General features: G+C 44.9%; 1 protein-coding gene across 1 annotated transcript in view; it reads left to right on the top strand.

The window, feature by feature from the left end:
• Positions 1-15069, top strand: part of LOC144503414 (nmrA-like family domain-containing protein 1) — a gene marked incomplete at its 5' end in the record, with an annotated part of 119909 nt that extends 104840 nt beyond the window's left edge. The window contains 2 exons of the mRNA XM_078227722.1: positions 50-240; positions 14826-15069. Coding sequence (XP_078083848.1) covers positions 50-240; positions 14826-15005 — 371 coding nt within the window. The remainder of the gene's footprint in view (positions 1-49; positions 241-14825) is intronic.
• Between the last annotated feature and the right edge of the window lie 248 nt (positions 15070-15317).

The raw sequence follows: 15317 nt of genomic DNA, 5'->3' as shown, positions 1-15317 counted from the left end.
CAAATCTTCTGTTGCCATCTGTCTAAATGATAGAATCATCAATTCCTAGACATTCCGATGGGAGGCGTTCCAATGGATGGGATGTCAGTCAAGGACTTGGGTGGAGTTGTTCTAGCCATCTTGAAAAGCCCTGAAAACTTCATTGGGAAAGAGATAGGTCTCAGCACTGACAAGCTTACGATTGAGGAATATGCTGATGTTATGTCCCGACACACTGGGAAAATAATCAGAGACTCTAAGGTTGGTAAAAAATATATATTTCTAAGCTAATTGGTTAATAGTAAAAAGGAGCAACTCCACCAGTGTTTAATCTGCAGCCCATTGGCTACATGTGATTGTCAAGGCCCAGACAATTCAATCCTGTTTGTACCTATATAGAATAGAATAGAAGGCCATTCGGCCCATTGAGCTTGCACCGACAACAATCCCACCCAGGCCCTATCCCTATAACCCCACATATTTACCCTGCTAGTCCCCCCGACACTAAGGGGCAATTTAATATGGCCCATCAACCTAACCAGCACATCTTTGAGCTGTGGGAGGAAACTAAATCATCCGGAGGCAACCCACGCAGACATGGGGAGACCATGCAAACTCCACACAATGACCCGAGGCCAGAATTGAACCCAGGTCCCTAGCACTGTGAGGCAACAGTGCTAACCATTGTGCCACCGTGACATTTGGCAGGTTTGTCCTACATGAGTGATATGGGCCTGACAATTTGGAAAGAGCTCATTTTGTCCTCGGTAGTGCATAAATCCAAAATCAGAACATCAAAATCTGTGAGAAGCCTTCAGTGTTCAATGGGATGAACATTTTGTGTCCCACGAACACTAAAAGCTTGAACACTTCTTACTTAGACAAACACTAGTGTTCAAGGTCAGAAGAAAATGTGTTCATTTTATAAACATTGTGTGCTGGTCTTCACCGTGGCCTAGAATGGGGATGTTCATATAGCAATCTCCACCTGTTGGCTTGTTTTTAACATAATTTTTGACTCAATGTGGTAGAGCTACAGAGTTTTGTTCTGATTTGATGATTAACTCTAAATCTGCTGATGTTGGTATGCAGCTGTTTCCTTAACCTTGCTGTTGCACAAGGACCACAACAGAGGTTTTTGACCAATCTGTGATACCAGTAACCGCAATCCCAATTCCTCATTCACCCAAACCTTCCCTCTGTTACTATCACAAAGTCCGCTTGGCTACACTGCAACAATAAGAGTAATCAGAAAATTTGATTTGATTTATTATGTATTTGTATACAGTGAAAAGTAGTGTTTCCTGCGCTATATAGACAAAGCATACCGTACATAGAGAAGGAAAGGAGAGAGTGCAGAATGTAGTGTGACAATTATAGCTAGGGTGTAGAGAAAGATCAACTTAATGCGAGGTAGGTCCATTCAAAAGTCTGATGGCAGCAGGGAAGAAGCTGTTCTTGATCGATTGGTACGTGTCCTCAGACTTCTGTATCTTTTTCCTGACGGAAGAAGGTGGAAGAGAGAATGTCTGGGGAGCTGGTTGTTTTTCCAAGGCAGCGGGAAGCATAGACAGAGTCAATGGGTGATGGACTCGGCTTCATTCACAACCCTTTGTAGTTTCTTGCAGTCTTGGACAGAGCAGGAGCTATACCAAGAATGCTTTCTATGGTGCATCTGTAAAAGTTGGCGAGAGTCGCAGCGGACGTGCCAAATTTCCTTAGTCTTCTGAGAAAGTAGAGGTGTTGATGGGCTTTCCTAACTATAGCGTCGGCATGGGGGGACCAGGACAGGCTGTTGGTGATCTGGACACTTGAAAACTTGAAGCTCTCAACCATTTCTACTTTGTCCCCATTGATGTAGACAGCGGCATGTTCTCCACTACGCATCCTGAAGTCGATGACTATCTCCTTCATTTTGTTGACATTGAGGGAGAGATTATTAATAATTAGAATAAACATTCCACACCAACTTTACAAATCCATGCAGCTGTATTATATTCCAAAGTCACCGAATCACCCTTGTACATTCTTTTAAAGTCTGATTCCAAGAACCTTTGCTTGTCTTAATGCTCCTAAGATGTACTACTCTTGTGGCTACAGCATGGCTGAAATGTGATCTCCACAACTTCAGTCCTGAAATGCCCATCTTCAGGCTGCACAATCTTGGCATGGACTGCAGCATCTGGGCTGGCTGGCTGATAGGCACCAGCAAGTGCAACATGGCAGGAGAATGAATGCTGTAACACTGAGAGAGAACAGCAGGTTTATGCTTCACGTTGCCATTGCCAATCCCATGTGGCAGCATCTCAAAAATCCTAGCAATGCATAGGAGGACAAATTGCTGGATAGCTGTGATTCCCTCAAGTTCCAGAGCTATGATGGCAGCAGTTTGAGCTTGAGTGATAACAGTTGATCTTGCATGACTTCAGTCTGAACTTTCTCTGTAACACTAAGACATTGGGTGGCTTCAGCTTGTGCTGTCACAGAAACAAACATAGGCCATGAGGTGCTGCATCATGCAAGTGAATTAATGTACCTGGCCAATGGTGTGTAAAACGGCTACTGCCTAGAAGCCTTTGTAGTAACATCAGAGGTCACATGAGTATGGCAAGCCACAGTGTACAAACGTATTTATCCAAACATCCCCATTTTCATAAAAGAGAAAGAAATTGCTTATTTATTTGTTAGTGTCACAAGTAGGCTTATGTTAACACTGCAATGAAGTTATGTGAAAATCCTCTAGTTGCCACAGTCCAGCGCCTGTTCGGGTACACTAAGCGAGAATTTAGCATGGTCAGTGCACCTAACCAGAACGACTTTTGGGCTGTGAGAGGAAACCGGAACACCCGGTGGAAACCCACGCAGACACGGGAGAACGTTCAGACTCCGCACAGACAGTGACCCAAGCCAAGAATCGAACCCAGGTCCCTGGTGTTGTGAGGCAGCAGTGCTTGCCACTGTGCTGCCCCCACATGCGCTGTCATTTACAAACTACTCCATATCCATAGTCTATGAAGAAAATCATCAGGCGTGAACAAAAACTGTTTTTCTAGTCTGGTCCAATTTTATTCACCCCCTACACGTGCATTGCACGCACAATCTTTAAAGTGTTCATTTTAATATTTTTATGTTAGAAATGCAAGTTGTTCACCTGGTGTCTGCTGGTTCCTGTGATGACAATGTTTCTCCGGGGAATGTTGTTGCCGTGGTGAGCGTTGCTGCTATGTTAATTGTTTTTGCTGATCTGTTGCATTTGTTGGGAAACGATTGACCTCTGGGACTGATGGTCGTTCAGTTCCTTGCGCAGTTGGTGAAATGCGATCTGCTGCATCAGCTGTCTGCTGCGAAGGAGCGGCTTCTCCAGTTGCACGAAGCAGTCTGCGGTTATGACGTTAGACCTAGTCATTCACTTTCATGATCAAGGTGATAATTTCTCTGCACAGGTCTCAAGTTGTAATGTGGGCTGACTTTTGTTAAATTCGTTGAATATTTGTACTCAAATCATCTCTCCAACTCTCAGGGCTGACAACAATTTGGCAGCTTTATCAAAGTGAAATTTGGCGGTCATTTCCCTTGATCTTGTCACTCCTGTTATCACTTCTGGCTTCGGTAGAATTTTAGCTATTAGTAGAGTAGTCTAGGTGTGACATTACTTTAGCGTTTGGACTGGAATACTCTCCATGCCTTCAGTAGGTTTGCTTTTCCACTTTGATTGCCTTGTTCACACCTGTGCTTGATCGAGTCAATTTTCTGATGCTCCCATTGGCAATTTTTACCATTGCCTCAGCCTTTCCGTTTCACTGAGGATAGTGTGGAGACGATGTGTATGGCTGAATTTCCCAATCATTCATGAAGTGTCTGAATTCTTCACTCGTGAATAGAAAGCCATTGTCACTCATCACAATGTTGGGGTGCCGTCACAACTCAAATGTGTTTTCAGGTGTTCTATGATCTCACTAGTTGTCATTAAGATCAGCTGATCTAATTTCCAGGCTGAATAGTAGTCGACTGTGACAAGATCATTAATAACAGTAAGAATGAAGAGGTCTACTCCAATCTTTATCCATGGTCTGGCTAGGATGTAATGAGTCTAACAACACCAGATTAAAGTCCAACAGGTTTATTTGGTAGCAAACGCCACTAGCTTTCGGAGCGCTGGCTCCTTGAAGGAGCAGCGCTCCGAAAGCTAGTGGTGTTTGCTACCAAATAAACCTGTTGGACTTTAACCTGGTGTTGTTAGACTCCTTACTGTGTTTACCCAAGTCCAACGCCGGCATCTCGACATTAGGATGTAATGAGCAGCTCTTTAGCTTGCTTAACTTGATGTTAATTTAAAACACTGCAAGGGCTGATGTGTTCCTTCATCTCATTGCTCGTATTTGGCCAGTAGGGCTTTCCTTCAACGGACTGGACTCGATTCCTTGATGGCTTGCACGGATGTACTTCAGTATCGCCTTTATCATCGTTTTAGGGATAATAACCCTAATCACTTTGCTCAAGATGCCATCTTGTGTGATCACTTCATCTCTGTGTGCCCAAATACTTGCTTACATCAACAGATATGCCCTGATGATTTCAAGTCATCCTTTCATCGCAACATCCTGTAACACTTGGAAAGTTGCGCCTTGTATAGTTTACTTGATCTCAACAAGACTGTCAGGATCTGTTCAGCAGTCAATGGTTTGGTGTCATGCAAGCACTGCAACTCTCTTCTGGTACAAGAAGCTTCACATCTCCACATCATGACTAGAAGCTTTACCAGTCCAAGTTCTTGACTTGTTTCAGCTAAGATGATGTGATTTTGCTTTGTGTCCACTATTTGGACCTGCTGCCCTCCCTTTGTATTGGACTCTCAGCTTATCTTATTGGGGTGAGCATCTGGTCATCCTAGATCCTCAACTTTATCTTTGACAGCTTCATTTTCAGGTCACCATCATGAGCAACTTCACACAAGCCTGTGAAGCACATGATGTTTCAACACCTCACATTCATTTGCTGTCTTCCTTCTGCAGTCATCATTTCCTCGGTAACAAACCATTTCCTATCTCGAGACATTATGGAGCCAACCCTTTCTAGTGTATATAGCGATTCGTCAGAATCATCATCTGACATCTCTACAACGAGTATCCTCTACAACTACGGCTGGAGGTCTGTGACCAGTGGTGTTCCGCAGGGCTCTGTACTGGGACCTCTGCTATTTGTGATATATATAAATGATTTGGAAGAAGGTGTAACTGGTGTAATCAGCAAGTTTGTGGATGACACGAAGATGGCTGGACTTGCAGATAGCGAAGAGCATTGTCGGGCAATACAGCAGGATATAGATAGGCTGGAAAATTGGGCGGAGAGGTGGCAGATGGAGTTTAATCCGGATAAATGCGAAGTGATGCATTTTGGAAGAAATAATGTAGGGAGGAGTTCTACAATAAACGGCAGAGTCATCAGGAGTATAGAAACACAGAGGGACCTAGGTATGCAAGTCCACAAATCCTTGAAGGTGGCAACACAGGTGGAGAAGGTGGTGAAGAAGGCATATGGTATGCTTGCCTTTATAGGACGGGGTATAGAGTATAAAAGCTGGAGTCTGATGATGCAGCTGTATAGAACGCTGGTTAGGCCACATTTGGAGTACTGCGTCCAGTTCTGGTCGCCGCACTACCAGAAGGACGTGGAGGCGTTAGAGAGAGTGCAGAGAAGGTTTACCAGGATGTTGCCTGGTATGGAGGGTCTTAGCTATGAGGAGAGATTGGGTAAACTGGGGTTGTTCTCCGTGGAAAGACGGAGAATGAGGAGAGATCTAATAGAGGTGTACAAGATTATGAAGGGGATAGATAGGGTGAACGGTGGGAAGCTTTTTCCCAGATCAGAAGTGACGTTCACGAGGGGTCACGGGCTCAAGGTGAGAGGGGTGAAGTATAACTCAGATATTAGAGGGATGTTTTTTACACAGAGGGTGGTGGGGGCCTGGAATGCGCTGCCAAGTAGGGTGGTGGAGGCAGGCACGCTGACATCGTTTAAGACTTACCTGGATAGTCACATGAGCAGCCTGGGAATGGAGGGATACAAACGATTGGTCTAGTTGGACCAAGGAGCGGCACAGGCTTGGAGGGCCGAAGGGCCTGTTTCCTGTGCTGTCCTGTTCTTTGTTCTTTATAGGCTTGCTTGTCTTCTTTCCAGCAAACACTTGTGTGCAAAGTGATTCAGTTTCTTACAGTTAGAGCTGGACATGTTTCCTTTTCCTTCCTCCTCAGTATTTACATCCAGTACTCTGGCCTTGATCTATCTCCTGGCCCTTCTGTAAATTACCCTTTCTTTTCTTCATTGACTTGTGCCAAGAAGGCTTGGACTGCCTCTCAGCTTAGTGCAAAATCTTCAAGATACTTAAAAGATCCAGCCTCTAAAGTCCGCTGTGGTAAAGAATTTCACAGATTCACTTCTATCTGAGAGAAGAAATTCCTCCTTTACTCTGAGATCATGATGTCTGGTCCTAGGCCGTTTCTCTTCTCTCAGCATTTTTGATCCGTCAGGGAATCAAGGGTTAAGGGGAAACGGCAGGAAAGTGGACGTGAGGAATGTCAGATCGGCCATCATCCTATTGAATGGTGGAGCAGGCTTGAGGGCCGAATGGCCTACTCTATGGTCTATTTCTATGGTCCTATGTACTCTCACAGCAAGATCTCTTGTTCCGAAGACAATCCTTTCTCTGATGAGATCATCTTCAGTTGCCCAAACTCTCAAGATTCAGCTAAACATCTCGGTGCAGTACTGACCAATGTTCTCCCTCTCTTCTTGGACTCTCATGTTAAACACAGTGTTCATTATTAACAGTAAAGGGCTCAAAGCGGCTCTGCAAGACCTCTAAAATTTCACAAGTCTGGCCCTCTGCTCCTCAGTGAGGTCTAAGTGCAATTTGGGTTGTAGCATTCCTTTCCCAACACTGATAACAGATTTGCTACTCTTATCATGATGTCACAGTGGATAGCACTGCTGCCTCACAGCACCAGGGACCCAGGTTCAATTCCGGCCTTGGGTGACAGTCTATGTAGAGTTTGAACATTCTCCTGAATCAGCGTGGGTTTCCTTTGGGTGCTCTGGTTTCTTCCCACTCTCCAAAGATGTGGGGGTTAGCTTGATTAGCCATGCTAAATTGCCCCTTAGCGTCAGGGGAATTAGCAGGGTAAATACGTGGAGTTCTGGGGTAGGATGGGATTGTTGTCAGTGCAGGCTTGATGGGCCAAATGGCCTCCTTCTGAACTGTAGGGATTCTATGATTCTATGATGATCTGTTCATGTTCCTTGTTCAACACTGTAGCAATCTCATAATTCTGCCATCAAGACTGGAAGGATTGCTAATTACCTCTCAAATCTCCCTTTGTCACCATAGGAACACGTACTGGAATATCCAAAGCTATAATGACCTACCCAGTTGTCAATATCCTTGGCAAAGTTGCCGACCAAAGTTTTAATTATTCTCTTGTTTCTGAAGACTTTATTTACATCTAGGGAAGGATTTTCTGTTCACGCTCATCACAAGGTTGGAAAATCCTGCCTGAGGTCAACAGACCTTTGCATGGTCCGTGTCCCGCCTGCTAGATTCCCGTGATGGACGGGACAGGGAACTTCCACCCATAATGTCATCAGAGGTCACATGTATGCGGTAAGCCTCAGTGTACAAAACTACTTACCCAAAGAGCCACCACCTCTATGACGGAAAGAATGAGCTCCCAGCTTTTGCACAAAGCTCCATGCAAAATTGGTGCCTAATTTCCCCCATGCTCCATGGCATTGAATGCAAGCTATCTGTCTCTGCCAATGCACCAAACATTTCACTGTGCAATCCCATCACCCTTTACAAAGGGTCATGAACGAAGCCCAGTCCATCACTCAAACCAGCCTCCCACCCATTGACACTGTCTACACTTCCTGCTGCCTCAGAAAAGGAACCAGCATAATCAAGGACCCCACGCACCTCAGACAAACACTCTTCCACCTTCTTCTGTCGGGAAAAAGGTACAAAAGTCTGAGATCATGTACCAATCGACTCAAGAACAGCATCTTCCCTGCTGCCATCAGACTTTTGAATGGACCTACCATGCATTAAGTTGATTTTTCCCTACAGCCCAGCTATGACTGTAGCACTATATTCTGCACCTTCTCCTTTCCTACTCTGTGCTTTATCTGTATAGTAGGCAAGAAACAATACATGTGACAATAATAAATCAAATCAAATCAAAGTCCTGATCTGAATCCCCATGTCCAAAACTCATGTGCAACTTGTCAGGAAATCGTGACTAAATAAAACAAATAAGAAATCTAATAATTGGGAGAGTGTTAGAAACATAGAAAAACTACAGCACAAACAGGCCCTTCGGCCCACAAGTTGTGCCGAACACATCCCTACCTTCTAGACCTACCTATAACCCTCCATCCTATTAAGCTCCATGTACTCATCCAGGAGTATAGAAACATAGAAAAACTACAACTGTTCTGGTGGTTCTATGACTAAAGAAGAACAAATGATTTCAAAATGAAAATTGTAGAAAGACAGGTTGGCTGAATTGGTGGAACTAGAGCTTTTGATATGCTGATTAGCTTAGCAACACTGTAAACAGATGTTTATGTAAGGCAAGTTGGTGACAATGGAGAATGGAGTATCAAAAGTGAAAGTAGAGGTGGTAAAAGTTCAAAAGAGAAAATGTGGAGGAATATCACACTTACCTTCTAAAATGTGAACTCATGTAATAAAGGTAATTGAGAGTGACTTCTGAGAAGGTTAGTTCAGATAAGGAAAGACCAGAAGGAAAAAACAGTAGTTCAGAGGCAAGTTCACCTTAAGTAAGGAATCTGCTTTTGAGATCGCAGCTCACAGCACGAAGCTGTCAACTCTCAACAAGCTACGCCTGGTGAAAGTCTGTTTGAGAAGGCAGCTGTCTTTATCCTAACTCAGAACTAAACCCAAAAGATATAGGTGCACGGTGTGGTAACAATTGCTGGATTTTGCGTATAATTTTGAAACCTGTGGGATGTTGTTCAGAGAGGTTTAGCTCTGAGGTTAGGAAAATAGAGGGATTTGGAACTGGGTAAACTTAAAGATACTGATGGCCCGATTTTGCCATCAAGTTGTGCCCATTTTCGGGCACGAAAACTTGGTAAAGTCGGGCATGAGGTGAGTAGCATGATCCGCGATCGCCTCTGCGCCCGTTCCCCCTTTACCCAGGGCCTAAAATGGCCGCTGTCGGCACCGCATTTGCATGCATTTAAATTGACTTAATGGGCTGGACACCCAAACTTACCGACATTTCCCCCTTTACCACCACGTTCGCCCGTTCAGATTCAGCGCGAAACAGACATGGTCCACAAAGGTCCGATTCGGGTGCTGCAGCTTCTGAGGAGTAAGTTCAGAGCTTCCAGCAGCTCTCTGACTCAGGTCGATAGTGGGGGTGGGGGAGTCAGATGGCTCTCTGGTGGGGGGGGTCAGATGGCTCTCTGTGGAAGGGGAGGGAGGCGGGTCAGATCGCTCTGTGGTGGGGGGGGAGGGAGGCGGGTCAGATGTTCTCTGGTGGGGGGGGAGAAGAGAGTCGGGACAGATGGCTCTCTGTTTGGGGGGAAGGGAGGCGGGCAAGATGTTCTCTGGTGGGGGGAGAGAGGTGGGTCAGATGGCTGTCTGGTGGGGGGGTGATGAGGAGTCTGCTGCCATTCTGCATGCGATCGGTAGGGGGGAAGGGGGCAGGGGGCCATGATCGGGCTGGGTAGCAGGGGAGGTGGGGGGATAAGGGATCAATTATGTTGTGGGTGTGGGGCAATGTCTGTGGGAGCCAGGGGTGAGGCATTATCCGGCCTGGGAGTGATGTGGCAGGGGAGCGTTTTTCTATTTTTTTTACTGCACATGCGCATTTGAAGGCTCTGATCGGAGCTGCAGTGTTTTGGGCACAATAAACCCGGCCCACAAGCTTCTACAGCGCAATTTGGAATTACTGATATTTTTTCAGGCAGAGTGCATATGGGGGGGCGCCTGAGAACAGGTCTAAAAGTCGGATCTGAAACACTCCCAGATTCAGCACTTAGAATCAAAATGGTAAAATGGGGCCCTGAGTATAGTCATTAATGTAGTTAAGTGTATTTTTAGTTGACTTTCTTGTTTTTTTTACTGTTTAATAAACATTTGTTTAAAATCATCATGAAATATCTGGAACATCCTTCACTGGTCTGTGTGGAGTTTGCACATTCTCCTCACGTCTGCGTGGGTTTCCTCCCACAGTCCAAAGATGTGTGGGTTAGATTGATTGGCCATGCTAAAATTGCCCCTTAGTGTCCTGAGATGTGTAGGTTAGAGGGATTAGCGGGTAAATATGTAGGGATATGGGGGTCGGGCCAGGGTGGGATTGTGGTCGGTGCAGACTCGATGGGCCGAATGGCCTCTTCCTGCACTGTAGGGTTTCTATGATTTCTATGGTCTTCACATCTTTCCTCACATTATATCAAATTGCAAAATATAGTCTTCCAAGTTTCCCTTCTAGTATTTGGAATACTCCTAACTCTTATCCCTCTCCAGTGAGGATGTGCCTGTGTTACCTTTAACTGCAGGCCATGTATGTCCTGTGTGTCCAATTGCAGATACCACCTCTGAGCCATCCTCTCGATTCTGCACATTGTCAGTATCTGATCTGGTGGCAGCAAGTGTGAATAGGTTATGGGGTTCTGCATTATCACTGTTTTCCTTCCTGCCCTCCAACACTTTTCAGGCCATGCTGCAGATCTTGGATATCTGAAAGAAGAAAGGCACATGGGTAGGTGTAGGAGCATTTTCAGAGACTATGTATTAAGCTGGCTTTCACGTAGAGGATTTCCTCTCTTAATTACGGCTCAGCTAACACAAAGACCCACGTAGACAAGTATTCTGGTGAAAGACGTTTCTTTATTTTCCGAGCTTGGTCAACGTATGAGGGAAAGAGGTTTGGGGCAGTTCCAAATCTGCTCTGAAATTACATCACTCTCAGTATTACAATTATACAATTTTCGAAAGTCATTTGCCCACCTCTTGCTCACCCCAGCCGGGTATGAGCCAATCATAATTAGTATACATTATTTACTTTGGCCAATAACATTTACCCTCTGACAGCATGACATGATCAGTTTGTGGACTTTGAGAGTCTTTCTCACAGTCACCTGACACCTTCCTGACCCTCTCATCTAGTGCAATGTATATCCTATTCATTAGAACTGTCTGGGACCCCTGGTATGTCCTTGGTTAGTGAATATCCTAATCATTGGGACTGTCTAGAGGCACTGATAAGAGTTGCTCTTCCCTTCGCTCAGTAGCTACACTGTCCGAGGAATGTGGTTCCTTTTACTTAACTACGTCCCATCATGCCTTAGACTATTGTGTCATTAACCAAGGTATATGCTTTCATTAGAGAAAATGTTTTCAAAAATATATGTCTAAATTCTCTAACAGTGGTTATAGGTGCCCCTCTGCAAACAATATTTTTCAGGCACTTCGTAACTTCTCTATACTCTATTCACTCTGATCTAATCTACCCTGATCTGTTAGTCTTTTAATCCCAAATTATTCTATATTCACTCTTACAGTGGGGTTGTGGTGAGGAAAGAGGGGATGGGGAAAGAAAGAGGCTCATGCTTATACCGTCTTCAGTTTTAAACTGGAAGAGATTGTGGGATGAGGGCTCAGTGAGAGGAAAAAAAGAGGATTAGACATTAGGATACAGTCACCTTTGGCTTCAACGCTGCTGCTAGCCACCGCCTCAGTTACAACAGCTCCAATGTAAGTATCCACTGTCTTTTGCAAAAGGGGAAGGACATGTTGTCATGCCTGTCCCCCAAGTTAGCTGCTGCAGACTCTGCTTGTCCTGCAAGAGAGATGGAGGTGTGTCAGTGGGGTGTGGGGTAATGTGATGTGACTGTCGTGGTTGAATAGCTGGCAGTGTGTGCTGATCATTGAGAGTAGACTGCTGCAGTGGTAATTGGCCGGGTTGGATTTGTCCTGTTTCTTGTGTACAGGACAAAGCTGGTACATTTTCCACGATGTGGAGATGCCGGCGTTGGACTGGGGTAAGCACAGTAAGAAGTCTCACAACACCAGGTTAAAGTCCAACAGGTTTATTTGGTAGCAAATGCCATAAGCTTTCGGAGCAATGCTCCTTCGTCAGATGGAGTGGTCTCTGTTCTCAAACAGGGCACAGACACAGAAATCAAATTACAGAATACTGATTAGCTGTAGAGATTTGCATTCTAATCAGTATTCTGTAATTTGATTTCTGTGTCTGTGCCCTGTTTGAGAACAGAGACCACTCCATCTGACGGAGGAGCATTGCTCCGAAAGCTTATGGCATTTGCTACCAAATAAACCTGTTGGACTTTAACCTGGTGTTGTGAGACTTCTTACTACATTTTCCACATTGCAGGGTAGATGCCCAGTGTTGTAGTTGTACTGGTATAGCTTGGCTAGGGGCAGAGCAAGTTCTGGAGCACAAGTCTTTAGTACTATTGCTGGAATATTGTCAGGGCCCATAGCCTTTGCAGTATCCAGTGCCTTCAACTGTTCCTTGATATCATGTGGAGTGAATCGAATTGGCTGAAGACTGATGTCTGTGAAGCTGGGGACCTCTGGAGGAGGCCGAAGTGGTTTATCCACTTGGCACTTCTAGCGGAAGATTGCTACAAATGCAAATGTCTTATCTTTTGCACTGATGTGCTGGGCTCTCCCATCATTGAGGTTGAGGATATTTGTGGAGTCTCTTCCTCCTGTGAATTCATAGAATTCCTACGGTACAGAAGGAGGCCATTTGGCCCATCGAGCCTGCACCAACAACAATCCCTCTCTATTCCCATAACCCCACATATTTACCCTGCTAATCCCCCCCCGAAACTCAGGTCGATTTAACTTATCAATCAATCTAACCCACACATCTTTGGACTGTGGGAGGAAACCAGAGCACCCGGAGGAAACCCACGCAGAGATGGGGAGAATGTACAAACTCCACATAGACAGTGACCCGAGCCGGGAATCGAACCCGGGTCCCTGGGAATGCGAGGCAGCAATGCTAACCACTGTGCCCCCGTGCTGCCCCCATTCAATTGTTTAATTGTCTCAGCCAGCGTGCCTTAAGCAGGGCAGATTGGCTTTAAATACTGGAGGTTAAATTTTAACTTTTGCTCACCTCTCACTGTTTTGTTCTCCCTGTTCGGCTGTGCAGCAATGTAACAGTGTGCTCAGTGCCGGTTCACACTGCCGTCATTTAAACCCACAGAGAGCACAAAGTCTGCTGGCCATTTTCAGGCTCTGTTCAATTTCATGGCATTTGCAATTTGGGTTACTTCAAAGCAATGGTACACATGATTTGAACTACACTCACATAGGTAGCTTGATTCAGATAGCTGCTGGTTGCTTTGTTGTGTAACCCAGAAAGAAGTCTCACAACACCAGGTAAAAGTACAACAGGTTTCTTTGGTAGCACAAGCCACTAGCTTTCGGAGCGCTGCTCCTTCATCAGGTGAGTGGGATTTCAATTCACAAACAGGGCATGTATAGACACAAACTCAATTTACAAAATAATGGTTGGAATGCGAATCTTTACAGGTAATCAAGTCTTAAAGGTACAGACAATGTGAGTGGAGAGAGGGTTAAGCACAGGTTAAAGAGATGTGTATTGTCTCCAGCCAGGACAGCTAGTGAGATTTTGCAAGCCCAGGCAAATCGTGGGGGCTACAGATAGTGTGACATGAACCCAAGATCCCGGTTGAGGCCGTCCTCATGTGTGCGGAACTTGGCTATCAGTCTCTGCTCAGCAACTCTGCATTGTCATGTGTCGTGAAGGCCGCCTTGGAGAACTCTTACCCGAAGATCAGAGGCCGAATGCCCATGACCGCTGAAGTGTTCCCCAACAGGAAGATTGTTGTTCTCTTCCTGTTGGGAACACTTCAGCGGTCACGGGCATTCGGCCTCTGATCTTCAGGTAAGAGTTCTCCAAGGCGGCCTTCACGACACAGACAATGCAGAGTCGCTGAGCAGAGACTGAGAGCCAAGTTCCGCACACATGAGGACGGCCTCAACCAGGATCTTGGGTTCATGTCACACTATCTGTAACCCCCACGACTTGCCTGGGCTTGCAAAATCTCACTAACTGTCCTGGCTGGAGACAATACACATCTCTTTAACCTGTGCTTAACCCTCTCTCCACTCACATTGTCTGTACCTTTAAGACTTGATCACCTGTAAAGACTCGCATTCCAACCATTATCTTGTAAATTGAGTTTGTGTCTTTATATGCCCTGTTTGCGAACAGAACTCCCACTTACCTGATGAAGGAGAAGCGCTCCGAAAGCTAGTGGCTTGTGCTACCAGATAAACCTGTTGGACTTTAACCTGGTGTTGTGAGACTTCTTACCGTGTTTACCCCAGTCCAACGCCGGCATCTCCACATCACATGTAACTCAGACCCAGATTGTGTACAATTGTTTGATGCAATCCTCCTTTGGATACAATGCTGGGTTTTATCAACAGATCTGGTACGTAACTAGGATGTATATGTCACCATAAAGAGCTGCTTTATATTATCCTATTGAATCATGGAACATTCAGGCACCGATTGATTTTTCTTAAAAGCATTTATAAACAAAATTGTTTTATAAAAATGTGGTCTTTATTTTAGCCAGTTTCTAAGTACAGTTCTTTTTCCTTTAGTATGAGGTTCTTGGTCTTATTAATGATTAAATCTAACCTTGTGCAGTATTAATTTAACATCAATTTTAAGTACAACACAACATTTCTTGCATGGGTGGACGCAATGGATTTAAACAGAGGTAATAAATTTCTATTATTATTTCAGATGTCAATCAAGGATTTTGAGGAACTGAATTTCCCAGGAGCGCAGGAACTTGCCAAAATGTTCCAGTTTTATATGAATCAACCCGATCGCAACAAGGATCTGACATTAATGTTAAATCCTGAGGCACAATCCTTTGAAGAGTGGATGTCAAGAAACAAGAATGCCTTCATGAATATCTGAACATAAGAAACTATTTTTAATGTGGATAAAATGCAATTGAAATAAACATCTGACAGCTAATGCACTCAAGTATCAGATAATCTTTGTGCAGTACCAGGCAAGCATAATGATCTTTAATATCAGACAAGCATTATTCTTCAAGTCGTGTGAGACAAACTATTCTCCAGAGAGTAGCAGACAAGCCTACCTGCATTCATCTAACTCGGGACTCTTGAATATCCCCAGTTTCAATGGCTCCGCCATTCGTGACTGTGGGGGCAATTGTCCTGTCCTGCCCGCCACAGGAATCGTAGTAGGTGGGGGACAGACCAT

This window comes from Mustelus asterias, chromosome 14 (genome assembly GCF_964213995.1).
Source record: "Mustelus asterias chromosome 14, sMusAst1.hap1.1, whole genome shotgun sequence".
Classification (NCBI taxonomy): Eukaryota; Metazoa; Chordata; class Chondrichthyes; order Carcharhiniformes; family Triakidae; genus Mustelus; species Mustelus asterias.
The sequence above is the reverse complement of the archived record's forward strand: the minus strand, read 5'-3'. Positions and strand labels throughout refer to the sequence as shown.